The sequence below is a fragment of the Chiloscyllium plagiosum genome, chromosome 21 (assembly GCF_004010195.1).
Source record: "Chiloscyllium plagiosum isolate BGI_BamShark_2017 chromosome 21, ASM401019v2, whole genome shotgun sequence".
Classification (NCBI taxonomy): domain Eukaryota; kingdom Metazoa; phylum Chordata; class Chondrichthyes; order Orectolobiformes; family Hemiscylliidae; genus Chiloscyllium; species Chiloscyllium plagiosum.
In genome coordinates this window covers 30,145,586-30,161,483 of record NC_057730.1, presented here as the reverse complement: position 1 = coordinate 30,161,483, position 15,898 = coordinate 30,145,586, and the positions used below count along the sequence as shown (strand labels likewise).

Genomic DNA, 15,898 nt, shown 5'->3' with positions numbered 1-15,898 from the left:
GACACTGGGAGAATGTGCAAACTCCACACAGACAGTCACCCAAGGCTGGGATCGAACGCAGGTCCCTGGCGCTGTGAGGCAGCAGTGCTAACCACTGAGCCACCGTGACGCCCCACGGTCTCAAAAAGTAACAGTTTAGGAACCTTCGAGGAGTACAGAATAATAAAGTAAAAACACGTTTTAAAAAGAAGAGGAAAGAGATCCCAAAAAATGGCTGAATAAATTAAGGACAATCCAAAGATGTTTTTGTACATTAGAGCAAGATGATGAGAGGAAAAGATATGGGTCTATTGGAGGTGAATGTAGTAACTTGTGTGTGGATACAAACGTTGTGGCCAGGGTTCTAAATGAATGATTTGCCTTGTTTCCATGAAGAAGGATGATGCAGATCTTCTAGTTACAGGAAGAATTAAATACTAGATAGAATAAGCGTAATGAGAATGGAAGTATTGGGGGGACTGAACTTTTTGAAAGTGGACAAATCACCAGGGTAGGTTTAATTGTCTCCCAGACTGCTAAAAGAAGCCTGGGAGGCAGTAGCAGAGATCTGAGGATCTTTTTCTAATCCTCACTTAGTACAAGTAAGGTACCGTAGGATTGGAGGTCTGAGAACATTATCCCATTTTTCAAAACGAGTGTGAGAGGTTGGCCAAATGTTTTGTGGCAGAGTGATTAGCAAAGTCAAAGCCAATGGGATACAGGCAATGTGACAATTTGTATCTAACATTATTTCCTGTTGCTGAGATAAAGGTGAATGGTCAGCTGGTTAGGCTAGGATTTCTTTCCTTCGAACAATGTAGGCTGAAGGGTGACTTAATTGAAATGTGCAAAGTAATAAGGGACTGGAACAGAATGGACAGGGAATTCCTGTTTTTCCCCTAATGGCAAGTTCACTTATCACAGTGCACAGATTTCAGGTGATGGTAAAAGGATTAGATGAGACATGAGGAACAACTTTTTCACCAGGTAGTGGTGTTGGGAATTGGGTAATCCTCAATTCATTTAAAACTAAACCTGGATCTGCCTTTCAAGCACTAACCTGCAAAGCCACGTGATGGAAATGGGCGTTGCTTCATCTGGTGGAAACACAGTGGGTTGAATGGCTTCTTTCTGTGCTGCACTTTTTCTGTGGTTCTGAAATAACCCTCTGCATTTTGACCATTTGAGGCCCAGTGTTATAATTTTAAATCTGTGCATGCCATTCCCTTGTTCCTACTGTTGATTATATTGCAAAACATTGTCAGCATTATTTAACCTTTGTTATGCATGTAGATGACCATAAACCTAATTATTTATGTCTGATCTGTTTATTTTTGACTGGACTCTAATGTAGTATGATGTTAGCTAAGTGCCAACAACTGTATGAGTTCAGGCTCTGCTTGCCAAAAACTCACTACGATTGTTGGTTTGAAAATTTGATGTGCTGTAGATTGAGTTTGACTTTTGCTTCATGGTTTTTCTCATTAGTACAGTTCCCTGAGATGGACAGTCTTGAGTTCAAGTCTTAGTCCAGGGATATGAGCACATCAGTGTATGCTGTGGTAGGCTGTTTTTCAGATTACCTTTCCAGCTGATTGTAAAATTTTCTTTAGATCTATTCAAAGAACAAGGGAGTTTTTATGGTTTCTTGCCTTGCATGTTGCTGTCCTTACCCACCAGAGTGCTCAAGCTGTCTGTAGGACATGGTTAGTGAATTCACCCTAATAGAAAAAGTGAAAGGACTTAATTACACACCAACTAAATTAGTGGGTGAAGAGTGTAGCAGAATGACCACTGGTGCTTGGAATAATTTGGGTATTTGCCTCTAACACCAAGAATACTTTGCCTATTCCAACATCTTAGGTGTTCGAACACACCAAGCGCTTAGGCTGTGAAGAGATGGGAGGTTATGGACTCCTCAAAGCCCATTCATTCTTCGAACCTGTTGCTTGGGAAAATCTGCACCTTCAGATCCCCCCAAAACTCACTGCGTATCTCCCGGCAATGTCTGAGGATGATGAAGATTGCTATGGCAATGTAAGTACTCAGACCCCTGCACCAAACTGCTTTGGCATTTTCTTTATGTTGTGTATCATTTTGTACTTTAGCAGTCACTTTATCTTTGAGATGATTTAAATGAATCTTACTGTTCACATCAACTGAGTTTTCAATCACTGCTGGAATTTGCATCTGGAATGTGGGCAACATCACACAAGACTGGAATACACTGATCTTCTTGCCTGTGTGTAATGGGCATGAACATCAAATTGGACTGAGACATCTCTTCCAAAACCCCTCTGCTTATTTGGTATGTGGTATTCTCACCAATAAATGAAGCTGAGTTTTCAATTGTTATATCCATTTCCTTTCTAAAATTCTCTTCCAACACAGTTTGCCTTGTGACTTTCCTACCTTCCTAAGTCTCCTACCAAATCTTGTGGTCTTAAATGGTTGTAGGGAGGAGGAAATTTCTATTTGATAGAACTTGCATCATAGCAGGCCACCTCCTTCAGTCTCTTGAATGTGCACCAGCATTGACTCCCTTACCAGAGCTTTCTTTTTTTTTTTAAGATTACATTTTAGATTACATTACAGTGTGGAAACAGGTCCACACCGACCCGCCGAAGCGAAACCCACCCATACCCCTACATTTACCCCTTACCTAACACTACGGGCAATTTAGCATGGCCAATTCACCTGACCTGCACATCTTTGGACTGTGGGAGGAAACCGGAGCACCCGGAGGAAACCCACGCAGACACGGGGAGAACGTGCAAACTCCACACAGTCAGTCGCCTGAGGCGGGAATTGAACCCGGGTCTCTGGCGCTGTGAGGCAGCAGTGCTAACCACTGAGCCACCGTGCCACCCACACTCTCTCACTCTATTCTTGTGTATTTTCTCTTTAAAATTTGTTTCCCTTCTGTTTGATTTTTAAAATTGTTTTTGTCTTACGTACCTTCTGAAATGTCATTTGTGTTTTGCCTCTCTGTTAAACACTTTGATATCAGAGTACACTAAAATGCAAGTTATTAAGCTGATTCTGTTCTTTCTTTCCTCTACCCCATGGTGACTGGCTGCAGTATGATGATCTACTCAGCCAGTTTGGTTGCATGCAGGTGGCTTCCTCCAGCTCCTCGCATTCGCTGTCTACACCTGAGCCTAGCCCTCCCCAGAGGTCAGGCAGTAACATCGAGCAGTACATTCATGACCTCAACGATAATTCATTTGAGCTGGATCTTCAGTTTACAGATGAGGATAAACGGTTGCTGCTGGAGAAACAAGCCAACAGAAATCCCTGGTAATCTGCGTCAATGTTTTTATTCGATGTGTTCACCATGTCCCTTTATGCTTGGTCATCTCCCAAACACGCAGTGTCTATATCACTCTGTAACTCCAGCTGGTACACTGCTTTGAGTCCTTGTCTCAGGAAGGTAGAGTTTCCTGATGTCCTTGTCAACACCCATAGAAGAAAGCTCCACAGGTATCACATCTTCACTGATACAGCCCAAAACGTCAGTGCAAAAAACAGGAGTGTAAAGTATTATCAAATGTCTTCAGCCAGGTACAATGATTAAATGATCTATCTTATTGGTCTCCCAGTATCCCTACTGTCTCAGATGCCAAATTTCAGCTGACTTCATTCTACATCACATTAAGAATTTGTTGAAAGCTGTGTATAAAGTGAAGGCTATGATCGCAGGCAATATCCTGACCGTAGTGCTGAATATTTGTGCTTTAGGACTTGATGCTGGTAGCAATCATTTCAGTCCAGGACATTTCCATGAGTAATGAGGAACTTATGTAGTAAGTATTGATTAGAAGACAAGCCAGCAGAAATTCAAGGATGTTATGGCACACCTCTGGATCTGGTGGAACTTGGACCCAGGCTTTGTGACCTTGAGGTCAGGGCACTACCACTGTGCCACAAGAGCTCAGTAACGACCTGGACCTGCTTCATCAATTAGCTTCCTTGCATCTTAAGGTCATAAGTGGGGATGTTCGCTGATGCCAACACAATGGGTATACTCGTTTTGACTTCTGAAAATATGGAAAATCTCTATCTATATGTAGAAAGACTGAACAACATTCAGCCTTGTCCCATTATGTGGCAAGTAATATTATGCCAGGTAATACCCACCTCCAATTAGAGAATACGGCTCCACAATATTGCCATTGTTGAATACCACTGACTATCCTGATCCTGGGGCTTATCATTGACCTGAAACATGATTTGGGCTAACCATATAAATACAATGCCTACAGGAGCAGGACAGTGGATGCTAGTTCTGTGGTGAGTAACCCACTTCTGATGCATGAAAGCGCTATCCATCATCTGGAATGCTCAAGTCAGGAGTGTGATGGAATACGCTCTGTTTGCATGGATGAGTGTAAATTCCAAACTTGAGAATCTTCGCACTGTTCAGGACTAAGCACCTCCTTGGCACCCCATTCTCCATCTTGAACAATAATTTCATCATTGCTAGCTCACAGTGGCAGCAGTGTGCACCATGTGAAGTTGCACAGCAGAAACCTGCCAAGCTTCCTTCGATGCAACTTCTGAACCTACAACCTGTATCTCCTTTTAAAAAAAAGGACAGCAGTCACATGGGAAAGCCACTTCATTCTGAAACAGAGTATTTAAAATCTCTCAGCCCTCTGAGAGAAAAACAAATCTCAACTCTGTCCTAAAAGGGTAACCCCTAGTTCTGGACTTGCACATAGAGGAAACATTCTTTCTATGTCCTCAGAGGAAACATCCTTTCTCAATCCACCATGAGAGTACAATTCAGGATCTTGTATACTTCAATAAAGTCAACTGTCACTCTTCTAAATAAACCCAACCTTCCAACTGACCCCCAAAGGACAACCCATTCATTCAAGGTTGTAATCTAGTTGGCCTCCTCTGAAATACCTTAAATACATTTATATTTTTCCTTAAATAAGGAGACCGACTACATGCAGTATTTGAGATGTCTTGATGATGCCTTGTGTAACTGAAGCATAGCTGTAATATTCTATGTTCTACATCTTGTAATAAAGGATAGCTTCCCATTACCCTTGTTGATTATGTACTGTACTGCCTATTGTATTTTTGTCACTGGAGTATCCAAAATGCACTGTACCTCAGAATTCCATAGTAGTAATTTGCTTTATCATTCTTCTTCCAAAGTAATGACTTCACATTCCCTCATATATATACTTCATCTGCCAGATTTTTGCTTGCTCACTCAACCTATCTGTCTTTCTGCAAACTCCTTATTTGTACGGTACACATTGCTACCACCAGCATCTCACAATGTCAGATTCATTGTCATTTGGCATTATGGCTATTAATTATGTTTCTGATAGAAAAATTATCATATTTGTGAGCTCAGCAGTCCCTTGTCCTACTCCAATATTGTTAATCTCCTGTATTAGAAAATACTCCTTTGCAGTGTTATAAATGTGCTCAACCGGATATTTGACACTTAAGAGATTGCAAACCAAAGGGAGTTTCAGTATTTAAAGGGTTTCCCCAGGATGTATTGGTATTTACAAAGGGTATTGGGCATTGGCTGGTGTGCTAGGTGAGTGTTTCTTTCCACTCAACACAAGTTTGGAATACCCTGATACAATATTGTTAACTACTTACCTGTTCTGTATTGCTTCCATAAACCTGCATGTTGCCAGTAATGCCTTTCTCTTTCAGGCACCAATTTGTAGAAAACAATTTGATCCTAAAGATGGGCCCTGTTGACAAGAGGAAGGTAAGCTTATTTTTCATTGATATCTAACAAACTCATTGATATCTGGCCAGCTGCTGAATGGCTCTTGTCCCTGGTTCCAGATATTTGTTCTTTATCACATTATGGTCGGAGTAAAATTATTAGGTGGGATCAGAATAAGAGGGAATGTAATACAGCCTCAATTAGGATTACTGTGCATGTGTATGATTATGTGGAATCTGGTAATAGTTGAAGCTGCAGATGGAATTGCGAAGTGAAAATGTGATGTTGCTAGAGACCTGGCTCAAAGAAGGGGCAGGACTAGATACTTAATAATGCTGGATACAAAGTCATTCAACAATGATGAAGAAGGCAGTACTTATTCTGTATTCTTTCATGGGATTTAAACATCACAGAATGACTGGCATTTGTTGTTCATCCCATTTTGCCTTTGAGATAGGTGAGTTGACTCCATGAAACTCTGCAGGCTAATTGGTAATGCATCAGTGAAGGCAAACTGCTGCAGAGAGAGGAAATACTAGTGGTTTCATTGACAGAATCTGTTTGACAAATGAGAAACATTCTTTAGGTGGGTTACATTGTGTACACTGGCACACCAATCTAGTTCTCAGGCTCTGAATTGACTTTGAACTACCAAACCACTACCCATGCACTATAGTGCTGTTGGTGTAACTGCATTGTTCAGGCACCTTGCTTATTGTGATTTCCTTTGCTTTTTTTTTTGCCATTGCAATCATGTCAAAATGGTCAATATTCATTATGCTTCAATGGGTAAAAATGTTTCTATTTCATTATTATGCTAATGAGAGTGTGGATAACTAGGCAAATTTGTTTGGACTGATCTGAGAAGTATTCCTAAAGTGCGCTTCCATTGTAAGTCAATTGGTCAAAAGTGTAAGGTATTATTTTTTGCTTGGCAATCATTGAGCACACTCTGCTGGCCAAAATCTGAAATCAGGCTTGAATTTGAATCTGCAAATACAGGGTTTTGAACATCTAACTATTGTACAAAGGGCAGAGTGAACTAAATGTCTCGAGGACAATTTTGAACATCAGTATGCTTCATTTCATCAGTAAAGGAGGAATTGCTAGGTCTGATTCTTGGTAATGAAGGGGGGCCAAGTGATTATTTTATCACAAATTTTAGTTGGCTGTGGAGAAGGATAAGGAGAGATCCCAAACAAGAATAATTAATTGTGGGAATGCAAACTTAAAAGGGGTGAGAACAGATTTGACCCAAATAAATTGAAAACAAAAATTTGCATTTTAAAAAAATGTAATTGAGCAATGTTTTTTTTTTAAAGAACTATGTTCTGGTAAAATTAGGAATATTCTCATGAGGGAGAAAGTAGGACAAACAAATTCAGAGTTACATAATTACAAAGAATGGGTAAATTGAAGCAGAATAATGGAGCTGATGGCCTAATGGTATTATTGCTAGATTAGTAATCTGGAGACCTGATTTGGGTTGGAATCCTGCTATGGCAGATAGTGGAATTTGAATTCAATAAAAATCTGTCTAATGATGACCGTGAAACCATTGTCAATTTTTCAGGCAAAACCCCTCTGGTTGATTTAATGTCCTTTAGGGAAGGAAACTGCCATCCTTACCTGGTCTGCCCTACATGTGATTCCAGGCCCACAGCAATGTGGTTGACCTTCTGACAACTAGGGATGGGCAATGAATGCTGGTCTGGCCAGTGAAGCCCACATCCTTTGAATTAATTTAAAAAATGAATGCATTTGAGATAAGTGTCAGATTGATAATGCAAATGAGAGCCAGGCTCAATACATAAGGCTCAGAAGGGAAGTGAGAAAAGAAATAAGAAGCCAGGAGAGTATATATGAAGAGACTGAAAGCTAACATAAAAGAGAATCCAAAGACATAATGAAAGTTGCTACACAAGTGGCATTTTGCACTGAACAGATGCTGCTAACAAGACAAAAGGATGTTTTATCTGGCATCACTAAGTAATATGAATGAATTTCATTGTCATGTGCAGGTATATAAATTATACAAACCAGAGGGCATAGGTTTAGGGTGAGAGAGGAAAGATTTAAAAGGGACCTAACGGGCAACTTTTTCATTCAGAGGGTGATATGTGAACGGAATGAGGTTCCAGTGGAAGTGGTAGAGGCTGGTACAATTAAAACATTTAAAAGGCGTCTGGATGGGAATATGAATAGGAAGGATTTAGAGGGATATGGACCAAGTGCTGGCAAATGGGACTAGATTAATTTAGGATATCTGGTCAGCATGGACCAGTTTGACCAAAGAGTCTGTTTCCATGCTGTGCATCTGTGACTCTAATTGGTGACTCATACCAAGTAGCATATCCCTTCAGCTGTTTGTTCAATCACCTGTGCTTGCAAAACCCTGAAGATAATGTTTAATGTTAGATGTGTTTCCATAGTTGGACAATACTTTGAACAATCCTGTGTGTTTAGAATGTAGACTCACAATCAGTTTTAAAATGACCAGTCAGACTGTCAACACGACTCACTTAGTTACGAGAAGCTAAGTATATTTATGTGCACAACCTTGCCCTCTGCAGAGAATAAAAAAGCAACATGTCCAAGCAGAGTCTCTTTTTGAATTAACTAAAAGCGTGGCAGACATTAGTTACCTGAGGCATTCTCTGTTGAGGTGCCTCGACTGGCTGACATCAACTTGCCAGCTTCTCAATGCTTTTCCCTCCAGCAGAACTAAATTACTGCTCCTTTTGAAATTTGCCATTCTCACATTTGTGCTAAACTGTGAAACCAAAAAACTTTAAAAGCATGCAAGTCTGTCTTCAGCAATAAACAAACCCAAAAATCTAGTATAGCATATAATTGGAAAAGATTGATTAAAAAGAAGGGTCAAGCAGTTTGGGGATTTAAAAAGGGACGGGGGCATGGCTGAAGTACTAAAGAGTCCTTTGTCACTGTCTTTACCAAGTAAGGCGATGCTGCATAGGTCATGGAAAAAGAGGGATTTAGGAATTTCATTTTACCCAGAGGGTGGTTTATCTGGAACTTGCTACTTAAAAGGGTCATAGAGGTCGGAGTCATCAAGACATTTTAAGAAGTATTTAGATGAACATTTGAATGGCCATGGAATAGAAGGCTAGGGCCAACTACTGAAAATGGGATTAGAATAGATAAATGAATGATGACCAGCATGGACACAATGAGCTGAAAGCTGTAAAATCTCTGACAGTAAATGTGACACTGACCAGGAATGTTTGAGTTTTGTGTCCTTTGTTTGCAACAATGATCCTCATGCAGCGATGTTGATCTTCAGTTCCAGACTAGCTCTGTATTGATTGTTGCTGTAATTGAAAATGATTTTGACTGTACAGGGTCTATTTGCACGACGCCGACAGTTACTTCTCACCGAGGGCCCCCACCTCTATTACGTGGATCCTGTCAACAAAGTTCTGAAAGGGGAGATTCCCTGGTCACAGGAACTGCGTCCAGAAGCGAAGAACTTCAAAACCTTTTTTGTTCATACTGTAAGTCTGTTCATAGCACAGTTTGTTTTACGCATCAGACTAACCTAATCAAAGAAATTTTCATTGTAGATCAGCTGCTAGCTCTTCCTAATTAGGCTAGGATATCTCTGCTCAATATCAGTCAAATGCAGTGTTATTCACTCAAAAAACAGTGAGGGCCAATTATGGATACTGAAAATTTTGAAGATGCATAACGTCAAAAGCAGGATTGACGAGCGAGATTTGAGGTGTGTAGAGTTAGTGGGGTATGCAGGTAATGATGTATCGGGGCGGGGTGGTGCTTTTCCACACTTGTTTTGCAGATAAAATGATCGAAGCAGTGCTGAGGCTTCACTCGATTCCCTAGTCTCTGACCTCCAAATCATAGCAAGAGAAACAAAATCATGCATGCACACACAATCAGGACTTGGAAACATTATCAAGACTCTCCTGCCAGAGTCTTCACTGTCTCTGAAGAGGAGAAAATCATGACCTCGGTTGCTTGTGAGGTCACAGCCCTCAGTTTTAGGAACCCTGACTTCGACAGTTAATTCATCGTCTGTAATACAGTACAAAAAATATCCCAGGTTGATAAAATTAAGAATAACCATATGTGGCCCATTGGATGAAATCCAGCACTCAAGTAGGAGGAGCATTTGACAATGTAAAAGCCATTGTAAACTGGTCTTGGTTTGCAGCATGTCACCTTCCAGGTGACTCAAGAATACAACAGGATTCTCTGTGGAATGAACTTGAATCAGCCTTTATCCCTGTGGAACATTATGGTACCAGTGCTCTGGAAGTGCTTCTACATAAAACATTTTGATTACAGCTCCGAGTACTTGGAGTTCAAATAGGCCATTTTAGAACACATGAGCATTGATATTTTGAGTGTTCTCTCTATTCCCCCTCACCCCTCATCACCCCCCACCACCACCACCATTTGCCATTAAAGACAATGTGCAAGTAAAATGTTCCTTTGTAACATGATGTAGATGAGTTGTTATGCTGCCACTTACTTTAATGTTTTGTCCTGCAGCCAAATCGGACATATTATTTAATGGATCCAAGTGGAAATGCGCACAAGTGGTGCAAAAAGATCCAGGAAGTGTGGCGACGGCGGTACCAGAACCAACAGAATGCTGGCATTTAGTACAGTACAGCTGACATGAATGGAGAAGCTTCCCCATACGCTGCTGGTGCTCTACAGTCAGAACTTTAGCACAGCATAAAAAGCCACCCCACCCATCCCTTCCCATCTATTTCTTTCCTTTTCACCTCTTTCCCTCTTCTTCCCCCTCCCCCACCCTTTCTCTATCTTCTTTCCATTCACTGTCTACTTCCTCCCAAATTAAAAAAAAAAGCCCATAGATGTCCACATAAAACCTTATGTGGAGGTTGAGCCGGGGACTGGCTTGCTCCAACCATTTCTCCTTCCTTCTTTCCTTTCCATGTAAATGGGATTGCAGGGGTTGCTTTGCCTGCTCTTTGTGCTGCAGGCCAGTTATATTGCAGTTAGGAGACCCCTTGCCTCTTTGTGAAATGTCTGCTCTCGTTCCAGGTTGCTGAATAATTGATGCTTTTAGGGAATTCATGCATTTATAAACTGCATCACCGGCAGATTGCAAAGCTCAATCGTGTGTGTACCCCGCAACCGCCATTCCAATTCAGGCAGCCCTTCATTTACACTGGGGCCTGACCTTTGTGATATTACATTTTTATTTTTTGTTTTACTTAAATTATTCAAGAGCTGTGTACATTTTCACTTCTGTTCTTGCTGTCTTCTGGCCTCTGACTCCTGCAGCATTGCTTTCTCATTTGTACGAATGCCAAGGGTATATAGTGGTACTGAGGAGTCGATGTGCATATAAACACACTTAAACACAGAAGGAAATACTTTATTTATGCCTGACCTACTTTACCAGAGTGAAATTGTATTGATCGAACTGTACAGCCCTATCTTTCAAAGTTGGTTATAGTTGGTCAAGCTACACACTCGAAACAGAAGATGAAGTTTTGTAATTAATTGACCTGTTCTTATTGAAGCAGCCCCATGTGCTGTGATAGAATTCTGTACATGTCTTGTTTTATATAATTGTTTGCTCATTTTGATTCATTTCTATAGCAGGCTGCTGTTAAGTTGTTGTCCATAATCATAAAGATTGAAATGGATTTTTGGTCTTGGGCAGTCAGTGCATTTCGCTTGGCTGAAGATGTTGATCTGAACAAGCTGGGGTTCAACACTGTGCAAAGCACTGAATTAATGCACGCTTAAACCAGCAAGTTATTTTGCTGCTTTCCCTTCCCTTAAAATGATTGAAGTATCTAAAATTGTTTCAGTGATGGTGCAATACTCACTCGCTAAAATTTTATACTTGCTCCGTGCTAGATTTCAGACATGGAGTCAGGCTTGTACACATCTGGAAGTGGCATGTGCAACCAGATGTTCACTTTGCAAGTTGCAGCGTTTTAGTTTCTGCTGTGACTGCAGTGACAGCATAGTACAACATATGCCCAGGATCTGTCTTGAGCCAATGATCCCTGTATAAAGGGACAGGATGTTGAAGGCAGCAAGGATTTTGAGGTACTTGACTGTGCTCAATGCTGCACACATGTACACTTGACTGGATTTGAAAGTACCCAGTCGGCTGTTGTGTAACTTCTGTAAATTTTCAGTGTGTATAATATATATATATAAATAAATATATATGTGTGTGTTTGCAGGGGGAGGGTTAGAATTACACCTGGTACTTGTGTAACTGCAGTGAGACACTTCTGGGATTCTTTCTATTTTTGTGCAATCACAAGAGGAAAGAAGAAATCCATTTAAAGCAACAAAAGTCATTACTGGTTGGGGCTATCCCAATGCTTCACCTGTGAATAGCTGAGCCACAAATCGAAAGACACCTGGCTTTATCAATATCAAAAAGGTCAACTTAGCCTTTGCATCTTGGGGGCAAACAGTCCATCTTCCTACTCTTGTTTGTCATTCAGTGAACCCCTGTGAGCAAACCTTTTGGACTCTTGGGAATGGCGGCTCCCATTCCTCCCCACCCAACATGGATTACCTGCTAGCACACCAGCTCATCCACAGAGACTGACCACCCAGACAAGGGCTGAGAGAGTGGCTGTTGCCCATCAAACTAAACTCTGTCATTTTGCGTATCTTTGGGAAGAGGACGAAGTAACTCAGCTAATCTGCAATGATGATATCGTGTACATGTCTTGGGGCAGTGCAATCCTTCAAAGTTGGAGGATTTCGCCAAACTGCCTGGTGATTATGTTTACTATAACAGAATTGTACTGTCTACAACAGAAGCTATCCACCACATCACAAAGCCAGACATTAACTCAGAGTAAAGGTGATTTACATAAAATTTCTGAAATATAAGTGACGAAACTCTTCACACATTCTTTGTGTTTTTGTTTTCCCTCCTTGATACGTTATCGTCTGCATGGCCCTTGATCTTTGGAGGTCTCAGGTGGGGAATTGTTGGCTTTCATGGTGAGCTGTGGCTTCAAACCTCCTGTATCTAGGCTAAAAGAAAGAATTGTAGATGCTGAAGATCTGAAACCAAAAAAAAATTACTGGGGAAACTCAAACTCTGAAAACATCCATGGAGAAAAAGCAGAGTTAATGGTTCCAGTTCATTCTGACGTAGACCCACTGGACTCGAAACATTTACTGTGCTTTCTCTCCACAGATGCTACCAAGACTTGCTGAGTTTTTGCTTCTGCACCTGGTGTTGTACCTATCACCTGCTTGTGTTCAACAGGTTGAGCACTGCAGAATCTAGTTTGTGGCTCTTGACTCATTCAGGAGTTGGCTGACCTATAAAAAGTGGTCTTCAGTCAGTCTTCCAGTGATTGTCTAGCAAAAATGTAACTTCTTAGAATGGAGGGCTGGAGTCCAGCTGTGAGTTGCTTCTGCTGGAATAGAAACCAGCTGTCACCACAATCCATCATCTTGTCATTTTCCTCTGTTTACCTAGCTTTCTCTGACCTCTAAAACCTGATTAGTTGGAACCTCAGGAATTTACAGCCTATAATGTTACAGGATTGCCTCATGTTCTCTGTATCTACACCTAATGTACCAAGCTGTCAAAATCTTCTCCCAAGTCAAAGAGCCCCAATTCATTAGAATTATTGACTGATCAGGAGCTAACCAAGTTTTATTTTTATAGATGGTGTATTTGGGTAGGTCCCTGATAAACCACAAAAGCTTTAATCAGGGTAACATGCTTTCAAACCTGCTTGAAGCAGCAGGTGCAGCCACTGGTCCACAGGAGTTAGCATAATCACTCTAAGATCTCTGTTTGTTTTGACAGATCAATTATCGACAGTTTGCTTTTTACAGATGATAACAATGTTCACTGTGAGAGTATAAAATGTACGGGTCTTTTATTCCTCATGTTATTGTACATGTGGAAGGTAACAAGATTTCAAAAGGGTAGAATGCAGCAAAGTAGGTAGGACAGTAATGCAGATTTTGCAGTTTGGTAAAGAGGGGTAGGTTCAGTACCTTGTAAGAGACCAGTTGATAGCACATGCATTAGCTGCCTCATTGACTGCACTTATAAACAGAACTTGTTGTAATGCTGGGGACCTGTCGGTCTTTTTGCAGGTCTTAAGTTGCCTGTGTATACATATCAACCCTGTAATGACACTTGGTGAGAAAATGAATGGAGAGGGGCAACAGGAGTCCAGTACCTCATCAGTCTCCCAAAACCATAGTGTTGAAGCACTATGGGTTAAGCACCTTGTATTGTTACCTGGTGCATAGTTATCAACCAATGCCAAACAGAAGCAGCAGTGTTTCCTTCCCCTACGTATACTTTTTGTGAGAGTGTAAATTGAGGAATTGATTACACATTTTGGCATCATATTGAGATGAAGTTCATGAATTTCATGTTCAAAACATCCATTTGGCTGTTTGCTTATGACTGTACAATTGGTGACCGCATCCATGGCTTGCTGCCTTAATCTGGGAGTCCTTTCCAAATCTGCTCAGTGAGCATGTTTTTTTGTGTACAATGTGCTTTTTTTTGTGATTTCATTTTTGATATTTCATGTTTGTATAAATCTGATTCACTTAGCATGTCTACAGAACAATGAGAAGTGAGTATATTTCAATCTTGGCACTTTACAGCTAGTGCTTTTTCAGCGAGCAAGTACAGATTGTCTTAATAAAATTTGTCATTCCTGTTCCTTTCCAGTCTGCCAAATTTTCAATCTTATCATGTAGAATTGTATCATTTTCTGCAGTTCTAATTCTGTATCTCCTTAAATTAAAACAGCAAACATGTGTTTGGCACAGTTGAAATTTCATTGTTGTGATGAATGCAGTAACTCGATTTTGGATTAGTGTCTAAAATGTGGAGAGAGGACTTGCAGATAAAGAGCATTAAGCTCATGTACTCTGATATCACTCATCATTGCTCTCGGAAACCCTAGTTGTGAGCAATCCAGGGGAAGGAATTCTCTCCCTCCCAAAAAATCCTTGCCGCTTGCACATTTTGTCCAGGATGGTAATCATTCGGCTGGTCACATAGTGTCAAAATCCTGTCTGGGTTAGAGACCAGTGGCACTGATACACAAGGGCAATGGGTAAAGTGAAGACAGTCTGAAGCAAGAAATGCAATATATTAAACCACACACTTTATTTTGTTTTTGTTTTATTCGTCAAATCACTTACTGGTTAAAGCTAGCGTGTAGTTCAGTCTGTTATTTAAATTCTAATATATGAGTTGCATCTGGAGTTAATTCATGTTCAGGGGCCATGTTGTGTATGTATGTGATGTTCAGCCTTTGAATATGAATAACTATTGTAAACTATGATATTTTGACTTTGTTTCCAGGCTTTTATTATATAAATTTTCTATTTGGTCAATGATTTGAATCATATTCTTCATAATTTAATGAACGTATAATATTTTCTGAATATTTGTGCTTTAGATGGAGCGGAATGATTTGATCTTTCACGTAATGCTCAATAGTTCTGTAATTAAAGCATGTAGGGGTTGCAGGTATAAAATATCAAATCTTTCTCTTGCCTCGTTATTTGAACATGCATCCCAGTCGGTCACAGTGGTGCTAGTGGGACAGAAACCTATTGTTTGTGATTTGAGCTTCTGCGTTTGACTGCTGAAATCCAGTACAGAAGAAGCACTTTCTAGTGAATATCTAAATAATATGACACTCTTTTGCTGCTTTATCCCAAAGAACATCACCAAAAATATTTATCTTTCATGTGGCAATGCTCATTCTCGGATCCTACTTCTCCACATGAGTCTCACTACACATCACATTGATGTAAAGCAATTTTATGTTTCATGGAATGTTGCATAAATGTACTTCTGGCATTGACATTACAAAACATCGATGATCTTGGGTTTTTTGTGCTTTTCATGTCAACTTATCATTTGATACACAAACTTGCCCAGAACTAAAGTAGCTCTTAATACTGTGAATGGCTCAACTGTTAGCTTACCTGATGTGCATACTGGATCTCTCTCAGCACCACTGTTTGTACTGTTTCAATGGGGAAGCAATAGGGCTACAATGGACAAGGTAAAAATGACTGGCTTTCTGTTCCTCATAGTTGTGTTACACCACAACACATGTTTGTCAGACAGGAGCTGCCTTTGGCTTAGTGCAATCTACTTTTCCCAGCCATTCTTGGGCAGAATGGCCACTTGGGTGAAGTGTAAGAATA

General features: G+C 40.5%; 1 protein-coding gene across 2 annotated transcripts in view; it reads left to right on the top strand.

Moving 5' to 3' along the window:
• Nucleotides 1-15,228, top strand: part of LOC122560705 (3-phosphoinositide-dependent protein kinase 1-like) — an 80,702-nt gene extending 65,474 nt beyond the window's left edge. For both annotated transcript variants that reach the window (XM_043711644.1, XM_043711645.1), the window contains exons 10-14: nucleotides 1,843-2,016; nucleotides 3,062-3,279; nucleotides 5,671-5,728; nucleotides 9,052-9,204; nucleotides 10,223-15,228. In XM_043711644.1, coding sequence (XP_043567579.1) covers nucleotides 1,843-2,016; nucleotides 3,062-3,279; nucleotides 5,671-5,728; nucleotides 9,052-9,204; nucleotides 10,223-10,336 — 717 coding nt within the window. In that variant the 3' untranslated portion in view covers nucleotides 10,337-15,228. The remainder of the gene's footprint in view (nucleotides 1-1,842; nucleotides 2,017-3,061; nucleotides 3,280-5,670; nucleotides 5,729-9,051; nucleotides 9,205-10,222) is intronic.
• The last annotated feature ends 670 nt before the right edge of the window (nucleotides 15,229-15,898 follow it).